The sequence below is a fragment of the Protomyctophum bolini genome (assembly GCF_963924005.1).
Source record: "Protomyctophum bolini genome assembly, chromosome: 1".
In the NCBI taxonomy this organism is placed as follows: Eukaryota; Metazoa; Chordata; class Actinopteri; order Myctophiformes; family Myctophidae; genus Protomyctophum; species Protomyctophum bolini.
This window is the reverse complement of record NC_137862.1, coordinates 40,231,769-40,248,920: the sequence shown is the minus strand read 5'-3', so window position 1 is coordinate 40,248,920 and position 17,152 is coordinate 40,231,769. Positions and strand designations below refer to the sequence as shown.

Below are 17,152 nucleotides of genomic sequence, written 5' to 3'. Positions count from 1 at the left end.
GAAATAAGTAGTAAAGTGTGCCGCTTGGGATACTATTTACATTATGAAGAGAGGATATATATATATATTTTTTTAATCATTGAGGGCTTATGGTAGAGGAAATAGCCAATAATGCACTTTTGCACAAAACACCTCTGGACCTCTTTGGGTTAGGGTTAACTGGATGTAACAACTACAAATAAGGTAATAAAGCCTTCTAGTCTGAAAATTCTCCTTTAAGGTTTAGCAATATGTAATTCCCAGTTGCAGAAATAGCTTATGACACATTGGTTTCTTCATTTTCCATTCACTAAAGTATATAACAATCCGTAAACAACAACCAACAGTAAAATCAACTACTAAAAGGGGAACCTGGCATGGGGCCTACAACATCAAGCATGTCAAACATGATCATTCTTTTGTGAACAGTTACTAGAGTTAACTAATAAGGAGTTAAGGAATGCACATTGCTGTAATAATGTTCTGGGACTAGTAATTTTAAGACGAGTATATTAAAAAACATTTGGAAAAGTGAACAAGAGTTCTTAAAATCGTAGGCTCCGGATGTGACCATACCAATGCTGTACATCTTGACAATCGTAGACTCCTGGCGTTACCATACCAATGCAGACAGTACATCTTGGGATTTATATACATTTTGATAGTAGACCCTGAAGCAGAGGTGATTTTAAAATGTAGAAATGTCTGTTTGATGTTGACAAATATGTAGACGTCTTGTACCACACATACTATCGACGAATGCTTCCAGGTCGTGAGCTTGCAGGAAAACAAAAACAATATGTTAAAATAATTTCTTTAGGTTGTATGTGTTAGTGTGACCTCAGTCCTCATACAAGTAAGGATTTAATAAGTTAGCTGATGCATTGATGCATTTATGAGTAATAACTGTACAAATACCCAGGATAGGGTGGAGGTGGGGCATCATGTGGTCCATTCTTGGCTATGGCCTGCTCATAGGAGGGCAGCCCTGGGGCATCGATGTCCTCTATTGGCGGTGGGAGTGGGATGACAGGCTGTAGTGACACCTCCTCCAGTCTCCGAATGATCAGAGATGCATTACTGCGCCTTGGTCGTGACCTAATGGAACTGAAAGAGTTGAATAGAGGCAGTGAGGCACACACACGATGCATTAACGCACAGGTGCATAACCGTGGGTATGCTGCTAGCAAGAATGTTTAACAAATGACGTTTCACTCACCTACCACGGCGGGAGAAGTCATCCTTACATTTGCCTTGACAGAAGTACCAGACCAGAAGGCCTATAGCAACAACTGACACACCAGCAGCAATCAAGCCCACAAGAAGGGATGTAACGTCCACACGTGACGGACCCTTGTCCTTGTCTGTGCACCAACACAGATCAAACCATGTTATTTTATGGCTAGTACAGTATACACAGCACGTGACTGTTAGTGGAAGTGATGTGCAAAATAGTCTTTGATTTTAATATAATAACAATTGCAGAGTTTAGTTTTCTGGACAACCAAATAGACAAACCTAAATAGTAATTTCTACCAGAGCCATCTGATAGAAGAGTTACGATATTGAGGGGGCAGAAACAGAGCGCTCGAGCGCTGTTCATGCAGCTTGAAAGGGGGACAAGCTGGAGTTTGAAATACATTGTATTCAACGAGTGCGGCACAAATAAGAGCAATTTTAGGCATGTGTGCAACATGCCAACTGTTTAAAAGTATTGTACAGTAACAATTAAAGTCTCTAATGTTTATGTTGTAGGATTACTACAAAACAATCTAAAATAAAGGGATTTAAAATCATTAAAGCTGGGCTGTTGCCTGGGTCCAATGCATTTCTGCCTACTTCTGGTCCAGGACTTGTCCCCATTTGTTATCCCCATTCTATGTAGGAGAGCCACCATTGGACTGAAGCCCCATAACTCTGTCTTACTCTACCATATAATTAGTTGATCACGTAGTGGAACAGGTTGGTTTGCACCAGCAGCATCCTATTTGTCTTGCAAGTTGCAATGAACAGCACAACACAACACAACTGAACATATTTTAGCTATAAACATTCAGAAATAAAGATGTAAAGTGACAGCCCTGTATTTGAGCTACATAATTGAACCCAACATTCCTTTTAATTCTGTGATATCTTACCCTCTGTGTACTTCTTCCAAAATGCCTCCTGCAAAATAAAAGATCAGTAAAAGGTTAGTGGTATCTATCTGATGTCAAGGTTGGGTTTCTGCAAATCATCATTCAAAAGCCTCTTCTGAATGCATGTTTCCCAAATGCCGATAAGTATATAGCATGATATCACTTAACTGTATCCTGGTCATTTTCAAAAACCTCTCGTGCTTCCTCATAGTTGCAAACTTCTTCATAACACTCCCTCTCCAAATTTCCAGGAGTGAAGATCTCAAAGTCAAAGCGATTGAACAGTAGGTGGCGTCCCAAGAACTTATTTGCCTCCTCTTCTCCCACAAAAACTAAAAAGGTTTGACTCAGTTAGGTTAAATGAACAGAGATTGACATAATATGTCAAAATATCAACATGAAACAAACTATATACATTTGATGACGTCATCTCACCTTCCTGGTTCTCTGATTCTGCATTCAGCAGCAACCTTCTTTTGGTGCACGCGAGGTCTCCACAGGACAGCAGTTGAAAGAGCAGAAATAGATAGAAAAACATGGCCATTCACCTGTTCAGGTGGGGCATTGATTTGTATTACTATATAGCACACCCATGCAGCTTATCAGTTGAACTTGTAGGCAAGGCTAGTGTTGGCTTAGCTCTGGTCCATAGCATTAATGTGTTGGCTCAGCTGGTTTCGAAATCAACAGGTACAGATAAACAATGGCTTATGGATTAACATGTTTAGAAAACTATAAAGCCCGAAAATTAACCATCTTAATTAGTTCTTCATATCAAATAGACAGCATCATATACATGTTTATAAGGGGTTTGGGTCGTTATCCGGTAATTCCGGTTGGTGGATAACGTGACTGACTACCTTGAGCGATCGCCCAAAACAGCTGAGTTGTAGTGGTGTTGGAAGTTCCCCTGATGGAAGAGTATCCCGCAGAACATCATTTGTAAACTCCGTGTTCTAGGCAACTAGTCAATGAGAGGCACGTGTGACATTCCAGCGACTCAGCGAGCAAGTATTCGTTTTTATTTATTCCAAAACCACCTTTATCATTCTATTCTAGTGAGTAGTGCGTGCTCAACCTAGCCTCTTCCGTTCCGATATAGCCTACTACCTGTGTTGTGCAGAGTACAGAGTAGACTCCGTAGACCCAGCCAATCGAAAGTTTTCAGTTTCACCTGGAAATAGACTAACCTTGCGTCACTCCGCAGTACCTTCATGCACAGATCCGGTCTAGAGCCCGCCTACTGTATCCGGTAATTTGCACAAACACATACATGTACTCACGTAGATCGTTTCCGCATCCGCTCTACACCAGATATTAAAAAAATATAAAAAATATATATATAAAAAAGAAAAAAGTTAGGACATGGACACTGGGTGGCACCCAAAACCAACAAACATCTGACCCGTACAATGATCTCACTTGCCCTTTGGCAAAGACATTCAGAAGGATTTCTGCAAAATGACTGCTTGAGTGCCTTCCCAGTTCCCACTAAGGTTCCCACGCACACAGTCACCACCATCAAAACAACTTTCTAATTAGCGCTGCGCTGTTGGGATCAGGATCACTTTAGTCAACAGGCATGAATCATGACCATAAAACATTTGATTCTGGGTCAAAAAATACTTGAATAGGCTATTTAATTACTTTTTTGCCGTTTTCAAATATTATTTTCTCAAATGTTTTATTATGGTCATGATTCAAATCATGCTTCACCAGGAAGGAGTCTGCTTAAAATAATTTATCAGGGGGTAAAAAGCTGGAAACTAATTAATGTGGCACCATGAAATGGCAGCCACTGATAGGATTCCAAAATACATATACATTTCCAATTAGAGCTCGGAACCAATCCAGTTGGATAAAGTTGTATAAACATTTTAGAAGAAAAGTGTCAGTACCTGGGTCCTGGGAAGTGAATGTCTAATATTGCTGATTGCGGCAGCTCTGTGGAATCTGTATCTGCTTTGTGACTTGGAGTAGTTGATGCTCTGGGTATAATTTCTGGAAGATCTGAAGATTCACTTGCCTTTTATGGCTGCGGTGCGTGTGTCCAGATTTCAGTCATGCCCAAAGATAGGGTCATATCATAGGCCATATATGCAGCTTCCAGGGTGGGGTCTATGATGTCAGACCTGGGTAAGTCAATTATCTTCATATATGAGGTAACGATTCCAGGAGAGTCTATGATGTCTGACCTGGGTATGTCAATTATCTCCATATATGGGGTTCCAGAAGAGTCTATGATGTCAGCCATCGGTACGTCAATTATCTCCATATATGGGGTTCCACAAGAGTCTATGATGTCAGACCCATGGGTAGGTCAATTATCTCCATATATGGGGTTCCACAAGAGTCTATGATGTCAGCCATGGGTAGGTCAATTATTTCCATATATGGGGTTCAAGACGAGTCTATGTCAGACCCATGGGTATATCAATTATCTCCATATATGGGGATGTCTGGATGAAATATCCTGAACATGGTCTAAATCGTGGTGGTATCCATTTATGACTAATGCTGGCAAGTGGGCTATGAAACTATGACACGTTTCAAAATTGTAACAATTGGATTAGATTTTTACTATATTCTATAGAATAACTTTAAAATATTCACACACACACACACACACACACACACACACACACACTGACATTGTTTCCGTTTGTAGGCTACACTCACTCACGTTGTTACGTTATGTGTTGTTAATAAACACAAGGGGTGTACACTGTAGTATAGTGTGTAGAACTAAAACGAGTCCACAATGACTGGTAGATAATCTGGAAAAGTGATGACCTTCAACCTGAGCCACTTTGGGTGACATATAATTCTCCTCCCTTTCACTTCATGGACTGAATTCTTATGTCACTGGCTATGCAAAGTGACCCCCTGTCAGGCTGTCTGATACAACTTACTGGGATTTAGGGGACAGCTTACTTTAATGACCCCTTAATGGAGAAAAGAGAGCCCCTATGTCATATTTCACCAACCTGTGTTTCATTCCCAATGCTCTTTTTATGTTCACAATGTTGTCTCTTTGCTTTTTAACGGGAGTGTGTAAATTACTCTTGTAACACAATGCTGTATTTTGGGAGTACATGGGCTTTAAGATCCTTTTAAAGGCACAGAAAACCTCTTATAGCTAAATTCAAAGTAGTGAACTCAGGACAGGAGTCTTAGCAAGGTATAGGACAGTGGTAACCAACCTTTTCAAGCCCAAGAGCCCATTTTATTCCCAATTGTAAGCCAAGATCTACCACTAAAACGTGTTAGAAAAAACACTTGTTTTTTTGCTATTTCTGACAGGCTCAATGCATGTGCACACATCCACACAAAGACTAAAGCTTAAATTAGAATAAATACTTATAGTAAGTTATATTATCAATGTCAAATAATATTAAGACAAATTAGAAATAATTAGTATTAGAAATATTTTGTTTCTCATTTCAATGAATATTCACATTGGCAGATGTTCAAATGACATAGGCATAACATGACCATATATATTTGCACAGATATGGTGACATACTCTCAGGGTCAGCCCACCTTTAATGAGACTGCTGTGACTGCACTTTATCTGCAAGCGTTTTGAAATCTGGTTCATATTTAGTGATTGCCAGTCTGAGGGTGTCATTAAGATGTGAGTCAGTCATACGAGTTCTAAACTTGGATTTTATTATTTTCATTTGTGAAAAGGCCATTTCACATAAGTACGTGGAACCAAAGTATAGGCATGCAGCTTCAGTGCACACGACACAATCAGGGGATACTTCTCTGCTTACAAGAGACCAAAATTCCTTCTCTTTAGCTCTGACCTGCAGGTGACAGTCACTTACTAATCCAATAATCTCCATTTAAATATCTGAAGTTAATGCAAACACATCCTGCATTTTATCGGACAGCAGTTCAATGACAGTAGGCTCAGTAAAGAGGAAAGGGTTTGATACAAAAGCAGCTACTTGACTCATGTGTTGTACTTCAACAAGTTTTCATATTTCATATTTATCATATTTTTTGCTCTATGTGTGCATGTGTACAGAATTCAAACTGTAGCATTGATTATTGTCACGGACAGAAGTCATTCTTTCCCTTTGCATATGCCCTGGAGTGCACTCGCCTATTAGTTTGCATTGCAGACTGGTATATTCAGTATATTTTTCTCATTTTTATATTTTTGTTGTTGCTGCGCAGCAGTTGAGGAGAACGCAACTATGCATTCCTTTAAGCAACACAACTTCTGCAGCTGCATCCATATGTTTAGAATTTGCATCAATGATCAAATCCCAATAATAAAAAATATTATAACAACGAACAACGAAAACTGAAGGAGCAGGGCGCTATCGGCTAGTACTCAAGTGTCTGCAGCCTGTCACGAGCCCGTAATGAACGCACGTTGTTCCGTATTTTAATGTCGGGTCGGAGAATAAATACAGTATGAATGACGGCGGGATTTATTTGACAACTCTGTCCTGCTTTCTTCACGAGAAGAGAAGAGCGCTCACAGCTGCTAATATGGTAGCAGCCCTGTCAGTTCTCTTTACGGCTTGTTGTGAACCTTGATGTGAACCTGGGTCTGGGAAGCTCAGAGCTGCAGCCATTGGCTCATGATACGAGCACACGACCAATGGGACAGATCATTCAGTGTTGCTAAGATACCACCCACCCACCACACACGCACACACACCCTTGGACGATGGGGTCTATTCTCAAACTCAGAGCCACAGCGCTCTGCTCAAAATTAATTTGCATGTGACGAGCGGCACTGACATTATTCAAATGGGTCGGACACTTCGCGATCGACTGGAAACGTTCCCGCGATCGACTGGTAGATCGCGAACCCCTGGTTGGTGACCCCTGGTATAGGAGGTCCCTATACCATGAAGTCCTTGTATGGGAATACTTCATGGGTTTCTGAATCTGCCATACAGAAGTGACCTTGATAAGATTCACTCTGTAAACACAACACAATTAAACATCAAGTGACAACATAGACTGTTTGTATCACTAGTGTACCCGTTTCTGCCTGGCAAAACATGATGTGAATAGTAGTGTTTATGTCTCACACTCACATGTAAATAGATATATCTTTCTTGCTAGCCCAGTGTTTATGTAACGTGGAGATAGGATGCAATCAGCCATTTTTCTGGCTGACTACTACTGAATGGTGCTAATTGAAGTGTAGTGAGAGACCCTCTCCTCGCTGCGACTTGGCTGTGTCTCTGGATAATGTCAGAATTGTAGAATTACCCCAAGGAATGTTGATACAGAGAAATAGGGGTGATGTGAATGTGAAATTCCAGACTTTATCTAGCGTGTGATGCGAGATGATATTGCCCACTTGCACCACACATAATGTAAACCGTTATGATTAATAGTTAACTGCAGCTGGGGTTTTGGGGAATTCATTTAGCTCTCTTTGGGACATCAGTGAGGGGCAATTGATCATTTAGGCTGTATTTGCCAAGGGGGCACAGCCATTTGTAGAACTAGCTATAAGAAGAAAGGGTCACTATATATGCACCGCATATAGACCAACCCTAGCATTAGATATATGGAGCGATCTCAGAGACTGAATATTATTTGGGATTAAACACCTCATGTAGTTGAACAGAGAAAGAAAATTAATCGGCGGTAAAGAATAGAATACATTGAAACAAAGGACACAAGGCTTTGCTACCTTTCTACTGAAGCCAAATTCCTTGTCTCTCCAATTGTTCCTATCTGCTCCCTCTACGCTCCACCTTGCTGGTGACTGTGATGAGGTTGTGCTCCCTGAGAATGTGTTGTATGATTTACTCCCCCTGATAAGATGTGGAGATGCTGCTCCCTGTGGACATGAAGATAGAAGTGAGGGGTGAGCTTCTGCAGACTTGGGGTAAGGACTGTGACATATCATCACCAAACACAAGTTTGATGGTTTAGTGGCCAGTAGAATGGCTTTTGGACAAAGCAGTCTCCTAATTTCTCTCCTGTGTCTCATACTCCAGTTTTAGTTGATAAAGTGACCACCGAAATGACGTCATGCTGCGGTGATAAGCCACTCACCGCTCACCCTAGCACATCTCTGTTTTACCTTATCACCTAAAAGTGTATGAATAGGCCTTAACAGTACAGATGAAGTCCCTTTAATCTTTCAGCTCTGTAAGAACACCTAATGCACATGTATAAACAATATTGCAAGACTGTCAAAGTAAAGTAATTCTTAGTGATGGAGAAAAGGATTCCTCGCCGCAGTACAGTACAATTAGAATGGTATCACAGCTAAACAAAATGTACAGCCCGACAACCATAGAAGCAGCACTGTGTGAGTTGGGTGTGGAAGGGAAGCACTGGAATAGTGCAGTGTCAGTAGTCTGCTCTTTGTCAGTTTGTACGGATTTCATCACAGTCCCCACAGGGGCAAAGAACTCTAACAGACCTCTTTTACACCTAATGCCTGGGCTATATATCACCAGAGCTCACATCCTAATGCTCTGGACTATTGCCTGAAAACAGATTTGAGCACAAATTGAAAAGCTTTGTGGGGTTCTGAATTTAGTTTAGCTTGTATTCCTTCGCATTCAATGCAACATATCGATCCGTAGCGATTTAAATTAGGATTAAGATATGCAACTTTCACACTTTGCACAAGACACAGGTCTTGTGCAAGGATCAATAGAGCCATTCAGAATTTCACTGAATTATGACTAACAAGCAAGAGATGTGTGGCGCTTTAAGAGGTCCCGGGGTCAGCCTGACCACAAGCTGCAACTGTTGATGCTATGGTCTGATCTGACCTCAAGTTGACAGGGTCACCTTAAGGTCATGTTATCGTCACTTCTGCAGTTTTTTTCCAAGAAAACCAGCCCTTTTGTCACATTTAGCAAGAGGCCATTTCTCACCTCAGTCACAGCTCATCTAATACTGCCAATCTGTCTTTAATAAGAGCCAGATGCTCTCAGATGCGCGCACACACGCAACACACACACACGGTTCGAGTCTACCCTGTGCTACGATCCATCTATTTATGAGGTGGTTAATCATGTGAGCTTAATGGCCATCAACAGCCGACTACTTTGGTATAGTAGATTAGTGGCTATTTGAATTTATATAAACAAATTAATATTCTCTGAAAGAAGTTTATAAGTGGATGCAACACGTGCTTAACGCTGCACCTGTACTTGCATGGATCACATAAAAATAGCTTCATCACCACAAAGCTCAATTATTATTATTAAACAAGTGAGAGGCAATCACAGAATATCTCCACTGTTTTTTTTATTTAGCTCATATAAAAATGGTGATCTATTCAAGCCTGTAAATGAGTAGAGCTGAGCGGAGTGGAGGAGTTGTTAGTGTAGACATTGAGGGGAGAGGCGGTATTAAGCAGAGGGCGACAGGGTCTGCAGGCTGGTCTTCACGGTTGCCAGGTTGCCCTTCCAGGAGCTGAGGCTGTCAAACAGCTGCTGCCACTGCTGCTTGCCAAAGGTGCGGTGTGTGCTGTGGCTGATAGGGTAGCAACAGAAAAGGGTTCAAGTGTTAATTTGACACATAAGAGCAGGTCAACGACGACACAAACTGATGTCGAGGACGGAGACATCTTACGTCATCGAGGAAAGATGATACAAAAGTGTAAATAAATATTTTTTTAACTCAAGTCTGCAAGGCAACACTGTATCCACAGTTCAGCCAAATTCTAAAACATTCAATATGAGCAGAGATTTACTTGCTAAGAAATATTTCTCAACTGCTTACCTCACAACAACCTTTCGCTGTGTTTGGTCAATTTTGCAATACACCATCTTGGTCCGAACGGCTACAGAGGAAAAAAAGCATACAGGCATAAAATGTAGTGTAGTTTCAGCATTAAACACAAAGCAGCTGGCCTCGGCAGCCCATACATCCAAACAGAAAAGTTCTATCTGATTGCATTAAACGTTAAACGATGTTAAACTCACTTTATGCTAACCCTAACCCTTGCCACTCAATTTATGCATTTATGCGCATACCATCTATTCAAATCAGAGATAGTGATAAGAAAGTAGCATCCAAGCTAGGTCATACAGACAAAAACATTTCTTCTCCCCAAAATGATCTGTAGTCCAGACTAGACCTCATTGCAAGCCGACTGCAGCCTGACACTGACACTCCCTCTGTACACATGGGTTATTTACTTAGGTCCATAGGCCATCGACTACTACTCCATCCAACATGGTTTTGGGCTGTCCTTTCTGCCTCTGTACACAATGGGTGCTGGTGACCAATTTTGACATTTTTTTTTACTGGTGTCCAGTCACGTTCTTTCGAGCCTGCGTGCAGCGCCCGTGGCTGCTCGTGGCTAACAGCCGTTTGTTTCCCTGATAGCCAATGACGTCACTAGCACAACGTCACCGCCAATGTTCTCTTAAAGAGACGGATCCCCAGTTACCAGATCACAGTATAATCTTCCATTACTACCTCACGCTACCTGGTCTGATCTCGCTTTAGAAGCGTTAATATTCCAAACGAGATGCTTGGATAAGTCAGAAATTAGGACAGAACATTGCCGTTCTGATCAAAACCATGGACAGTGACGTAGATTCAGAGATAATAGCAAGTTGTCGGCCCGTAAAGTGAATGATGTGCGCATGCGCAAAACATGTCCAGGAGCGCTGAACAAGGTGTTGCTTAGCAACGTGAGAGCTGTTAATTAATTACAGCGATCCTGTTTGAAATCATTAAAAAGGACCTAAAGATGCCTATACACGTCCTTAGCAACCCAAAGGTTTTATTGAGAGGACGAGTATACACGTTTTTAGCACAAAAGGTGTAAACAGACATCCATCTGTAAACGTAGTTCTGCACCCATGTGTACAGGAAGTGAGGTAAAGGAAGGCATCACAATGGCGCAACGGGAACTATGCAAACTTTCTTTCCCTTCATCACTAGCCTACGGCGCCGTTAGAAAATGCTTCAATATACTTGCAGACTGAGCACAAATAATTTAACTAATTTCAGGTCTAGTGGGCATACCGTCAATGACGAAGGCTTCAACATCTTCAGCACCAATCTGTAGTTCCTGTTGCATGGTGTCAAAGGAGATCTCCTTGAATTCCACCGCCATTCCCATGAACGTCAACAGACGCATCTTGGCCATGTTTTGCTCATGAGATAGGCCTGGAAACAAGTGTACAGGGATCATTAAACACACACAGTCAATTACACATAACTCTGGGAGTTTCCACATCTTAATTGCATCTCTAGTCAGGAGCTTGTGGTCAGGAAAATGTACACATTAACACAAACACCATTCCACGATGTATTTTCTTTTGAGAGCCCATCCTACGCACTCTTTTAATTACACCTCAGCTTAAGTGGTGTGTGACAAGAGAGACACTGCTGATATGCACATTCCTGGGCTATGTCAACAGAGCAGTGGAGTAGCTTTGTGTGTCCGTGTATTTGATTCATAATTATTTATACGCAATGTGTTCAGGTAAGACAAAATGTAATCAATAAATAAAATGTATATCAATATTGTGCAGATATCGATGGACTTGAACATCCGTAGTTGACACTACTCACCAAGAGAGTCAATGAAGTCTTTGCAGTTCTCGTAGAATTTTACATATGCTACCAGTTTTGCACTCACAAAGATGGTTAATAGCTGTGAAAGTGACAAGGAAAGATAACGTTGATAACCAAGATTTATCAATTGTGAAAGCTGATAATAGTTGTCAAAGGAAAGTGATGAGGAAGAACTGTTTGTACATTCCAACATTCAGAGAAAATGGAACAGACATGCATTTAATAATTATGTACATAATTCATTTACCAAAATAAAAAAAAACTTGAAATATGGAGATACACAGTTTCGACAGCAATGTGTAAATATACGGTTGTGTGAAAAAAGCCTAAGACATCACTAACATATAAAATGTTACTGAAAATGTTATATATACCGAGATATGTATCTATGTACTGTACATATCTATCCGTTTAATAATAATGGTGCCGTCCTAAAAATTGGGTGGTATTTGTTCGTCCCAGCAGTGTGATATGTCCTGTTGCACGTCGCTGCATGTCGACCCAAGCGATTCAATTGGTTCAATTCAATGGTAGCTTGCAACTACATGTGTCTACTCGCAACCACTTGGTTGCAAGGAGTTGCATGGCAACCCATTGGTGTGGGCTTTCGCCTACATGTGGAAAAATGCACGAACACAGCGGAGGTGAGGCGGCGAAACTCCTAATAAAACTATTACATTTTAATATATTTTAATGCCTTCCATTTTGAAGACATATAAATGAATATGGAATTACCCCTACAGTATATTCCCCCACTTCCATGTGTATCTGCAGGTATGATACAGAGCAGATGCTCCAGTACTCACATCATGAATGAGTTCTCCCTCAAGGAAGCGAACAGGTTTCAGGGCCAGAAGGTGGTCAAACAAGAAGGTGTTGGGGTCTTTCAGAGCGCGGACAATACATCTGATACACAGAGGACAAGCACATGTCATTTATATCTTCAAAACATGAACCCTAACGCCTAACATTGACCGGAAAGAAAAGTCTACAAGCTCACAACATGTTGCACTGCAATGTGTTGTGAGTTTATAGTTTGGCTATTTTCGGCAAATGGGGTGCGAAGGGAAAAAAATTGACCAAGTATGGATAACTCTGTGGACCCTGTTCAATTAAGTATATATATATTATAGGGTAATAGCTGAAAAAAGGGACAAAAACAAGGTGATCCAGTATTACTTGTGGGCATCAGTACGTGCATGTGAAGCATTGTCTTCTGTGTAGCTCCCCAGCAGTTCCACCATCACTTTGGCAGCAGGATCGCTGTAGAGTAACACAAATCAAGGGAAAACGTTTTGTATAATATATATAACTGATCTGAAAGAGACAGCATCTTGATAGTCTCGCGTGGCCAGACTGTTGCCTCTCACAATTTTCAAATGCTTCCGTCATACAGTCTGGAGAACGGAAGCTATTTCCATGAGTAAGCGATAAAGCGTATGTGACGCATCATCCAGACTCTATATACAGTATATAGCATTCGGCGATTGTGGAATAGTTGTCTGGCTACGTGAGACTAGCGTCTTGACAGTAAATCAACTATTATGGTATATGGGTAGTTACCTTTTTTTGCAGTCCACCAGCGCCTCATAGACCAGCCTCAACAGTGTGTGCTTTTTTTCGGTAGTCAGGTTCCAGTCAATAATCCACTTGCGCACCTGATCAGGAGCAGACAGTATTAGTAATCTTGGTTTGGTCTTAAACCCAACGCGACACACCGTCATATTATGAATGAATTAAGTGTCGATCAATATTTTCTAAGTTGATCAGTCATTTGTTATGCTTTAAAGTTTTTAACAAGGGCTTGTGACAAAAATAATACAATGGATCTACATTGGATGAATTCTCCTAAAAGTAACGATCTTGGGACACAATGAATTGCATTTTTATAGCGCTTTTCCAAGTGCTCTAAGCGCTTTACAATAGTTCATTCATTCATACATTGAGAGGTGAAGCCGTCCTCACTTCACATACACGGTTTCTGCTCGACAGCGCAAACTAGGGATGTGAAAAAAGTCGACTGGATTTGACGTCGACTCGCCAAATACAGAGTCGTTTCACATCCCTAGCGCCAACGTGCAGTGCAGTGTTTCTGGTGACTCTGGAGAGTGGCGTCTACCTGGTCCAGGTCCGTTGGGATGAAGGCGATGGCATTACAGGTAGCTGCCACCTTGATGAGGCCGCAGAAGACCGTGTACCTCACAGGGGTGTTTTCATCCATTCCATGGAACAGGTTACTCAGCCTGTAAAAGTGTGCAAAAGTCACAGTTAGGCTATTTATTTTGGGCGGGAACCCCTTTTGGTGTTTTAAGCATTATTTTGTACTTTAGCTGTTGAAAAATATCAGATCTACAAGCTCATAGGGCGGGACTCAGTGCCGCGCTATGAGCTTGTAGATCTGCTATTTTTTAAATATCGTGAAAATGTGCCTGAAATCTTTGAATATATATTGTTACAGACTCACATCTTTGCTACTGGGAGGGTCTCTGGAACAACATATGTTCAGATGGGGGTCGGCGGCCAATTACATATCTTTTTGGGCGTGCTTGACATGAAATATTGAGAACCACCGATATAGAAACATGCGGTTTTTCAGAAAACTGTCATGAAAAGACATTTTGTAGAATCGAGCTCAGGTCTAAATGGGTTAACAGGGGTGGGATTTCAGTGTTTTTCCCGTTAACGAATCTAGTCTAGAGAGTATCTTTACCTCATTGTAATTCTTGTTTGTGGTGCGTCTGCTTTACAAAATGTGTTAAATCATTTAAAAAAAACTATATAGCATAGGCAATCAACCAGTTATGTGGGTCCATGGCCCTAAACAGGGGGTCCTTGAAATAAATAAAAAAAACACTTTGAGAATCACTGGTTTACATCCAGGGATTTTTGCCCGATCCGATATTTATATTTTTATAGAACACTTATGCCATATCACAATAGTACAGTATCCAAAATCACAGACAATATCCAGTCTAATATCTTGATATGGATATAATATTGATACTAGGGATGTCCCAATCACGGTTTTTTTTTTTGTGCTTCCGACCCAATTCCGATCTTTTGAAAATGACGTGATCGACCCCAAGATCAGATCAACCCTAGAACCAGGTGATGATCACTCACAGCTGCATCCTGAGGGAGGGTCGTTCTCCTTCACGAGGTTTCACCAGCTTCTCACAGAGGCTCTCAATGAGGGCCTCCTGCTTCTCTGTCTCCAGGATCAGTAACAGAGACACGATACTGTTCATCACACTCTCAACGTCTGTAGGCAGAGAAAGAAGAATGTTTCATATATACATGCATACAAGCAGCCTGCTAATGTAGTATGCAGGATATGGGAAGTAGTTGAGTTAAGGTGGGTCACACCGACACTTTCAATGACATTTTAAATGCTTAGTGGTATGCCCAGTCGCCCACGCTTGTATTACTGGGACAATCAGAATTCCCAACTTGATTGTCACATCACAGTCTATGGCCAGCCTGATGACATAAGCATACTTATTTACACGCACCTCGACAGTGGGTGCAAAGGCAATTATGGAAGGAGGTAGGGCCCGCACACCATTCTTTTGGTAAAGAATGGTGCCTGATGACATTCACAGCCTGATGACATACAGATAACAGGCAGTGGTCAGGCCACCACCATGGAGTACCAGTCTTCATGGTGCATTCGGCTTGGCCGGGCGCTCCAACGAACACAATTGGCCGTGTTTGCGGATGGGAAGCCGAATGGGGAGGGCTTATCTTTGTCGCTGCATTGATGATCCCCACAAACGGTCAGGGCGCCTGTTCAGGGGGGGAGGAAGTGGGGGGATGGAGTGTACCTCCACATGCGTTACGCCCCCCTAGTGAGACCCTTCACTGGTGAAAAGATGATGGTAGCTTGACGGCCCGGGTATCGGAGGAGACCTGACCGAGGCTATCTTCCCAATTACTTATTGTGGGGGTTTAGCAGAGATGGAGTACTCGTAGGGAGGCTGGGGAATTGGCTTTACTAAATTGGGACTGGAAGGGGAGAATGTTTTTGTTTTTTTTGTCTGGGAGAGACATGTGTTGCTCAACATCAACAACATAGTCTGTTCATTATTTGTCTGCCCTGTGATCTGAGATTTATATTATTGGAAATTGCAATAAAAACTAAGATTTTGAAAAGAACAGTCTGATGGTGCAGAAAGGCTTCATAAATAAATATCAAAATTATTATTACCTTTGTCATCATCCTTGAGACAGACATCACACGCCTCGATAATCTGAGCCAGATCCACATGAAGTCCACTTTCAGAGTTCTCCTCTGAGATCTCTGCCCCTTTAGACTTTAGGTAGGCTCTGAGCTCAGAAGCCTGGTTAAATATAACACACATACACACAACAAAGCAATTTATAAATGTAATGTTGCCTTAAATTAAACCCGATTGCACCTGACTGCTCTGTATAGTACTAATAGCAGCACAGCACCCACCACTCTTAATAGTTAGGAATCAGGATGGATAAATCTGCAAGGATATGTTTAATTTCACGTCTGTGCAAATATACAGTGGTAAAATACCCTAAAGGCATGGGGACCAAATTATATAATTATACATTTAAAAGCTGATGTAAGGGGCATTGTTAAAATAAGTATTACATTTCTATATTCTGAGTAAGCATAGTTTGTTCGGTAACAGAGGTCTCGCGTCATCTCTCAGTAACCCATCTCTCCAAAACTTTAAACAGAAGAAAATACATTTTCACGTCGAGGGGTCCGCGCGGGCTGATGAGTCAAAGTGTCAATTTGGGGGTCCTTGACATGAAAAGGTTTGGGAAGTGGGAACCACATCATCATCATAACGATCATTGTGAATAAAACAGATATGTACAACATGTACACACATCGTTCACAGCTGTAAGTGTAGCCCCTTGGTTACCTTTTCTGTATTTGGGACTTCGGTACCGACGTCCCAAATACAGACGAGGTAAACTAGGGTCCCGAAAGGGGCTAATAACACTGCAGACAGTACAGAGGGGTAAGTTGCCATTCGCGTGTTTTCTGGTTAGCATTCGCAATATAACTAGCATGCTAAGCTATAATATTTGAGCACAATCGCACCATGGCATGTGGCTATAATGTCAGCCGCATAGTTAATTAGGTATAACCGCTTCTAAAAAAAGGTTATAGTGGTACCTGATCTTCTTCTGTAATATCGATAAATGCCGGGACGCTCATTTTGTGTGTTTTTATGGAGCTGTTGTCTGATCCACGCTCACACACTGAGAGACACACCAGCGGAAAGGAAAGAAACAACAGCGCCGGTCGAAAGATTCTTCTTCCGGGTCATGTTGTTAAAGTGACAGAAGCCCCTTTTTATATTACACCTGACCTGTCTGTCTGACATCACTTTCAGACTCTAGTCTACTCTATACTAAACTAAAGTCTAAACTATTTAATTTCAAGGACCGCAATTTGAGAACCACTCTAAGGAGCTGCCTCTATTGGTAACACAGGATGGATTTTG

The 17,152-nt window shown here is 41.4% G+C and overlaps 2 protein-coding genes across 3 annotated transcripts; both read right to left on the bottom strand.

Annotated features, from left to right (window-relative positions):
• Positions 1-208: 208 nt before the first annotated feature.
• prrg4 (proline rich Gla (G-carboxyglutamic acid) 4 (transmembrane)) lies at positions 209-3,203 on the bottom strand. 2 transcript variants are annotated; one of them, XM_080762996.1, is made up of 7 exons: positions 2,975-3,203; positions 2,553-2,665; positions 2,286-2,449; positions 2,118-2,145; positions 1,199-1,343; positions 898-1,086; positions 209-756 (listed from the first exon to the last, which is right to left on the bottom strand). In XM_080762996.1, exons 2-7 carry the CDS (start codon positions 2,659-2,661, stop codon positions 729-731), a joined length of 663 nt encoding a protein of 220 aa, XP_080619122.1. In that variant the 5' UTR covers positions 2,662-2,665; positions 2,975-3,203; the 3' UTR covers positions 209-728. The 2 variants fall into 2 exon arrangements, with proteins under 2 accessions (XP_080619122.1, XP_080619121.1); XM_080762995.1 differs by having other exon boundaries at positions 210-756; positions 2,978-3,203.
• Positions 3,204-9,351: 6,148 nt separating this feature from the next.
• Positions 9,352-16,950, bottom strand: eif3m (eukaryotic translation initiation factor 3, subunit M). The gene is made up of 11 exons (XM_080763183.1): positions 16,822-16,950; positions 15,868-16,000; positions 14,784-14,922; positions 13,780-13,903; positions 13,224-13,318; positions 12,840-12,923; positions 12,467-12,566; positions 11,658-11,739; positions 11,106-11,249; positions 9,849-9,909; positions 9,352-9,599 (listed from the first exon to the last, which is right to left on the bottom strand). The coding sequence occupies exons 1-11, from the start codon at positions 16,861-16,863 to the stop codon at positions 9,476-9,478; spliced, it is 1,128 nt and encodes a 375-aa protein (XP_080619309.1). The 5' UTR covers positions 16,864-16,950; the 3' UTR covers positions 9,352-9,475.
• Positions 16,951-17,152: the final 202 nt, after the last annotated feature.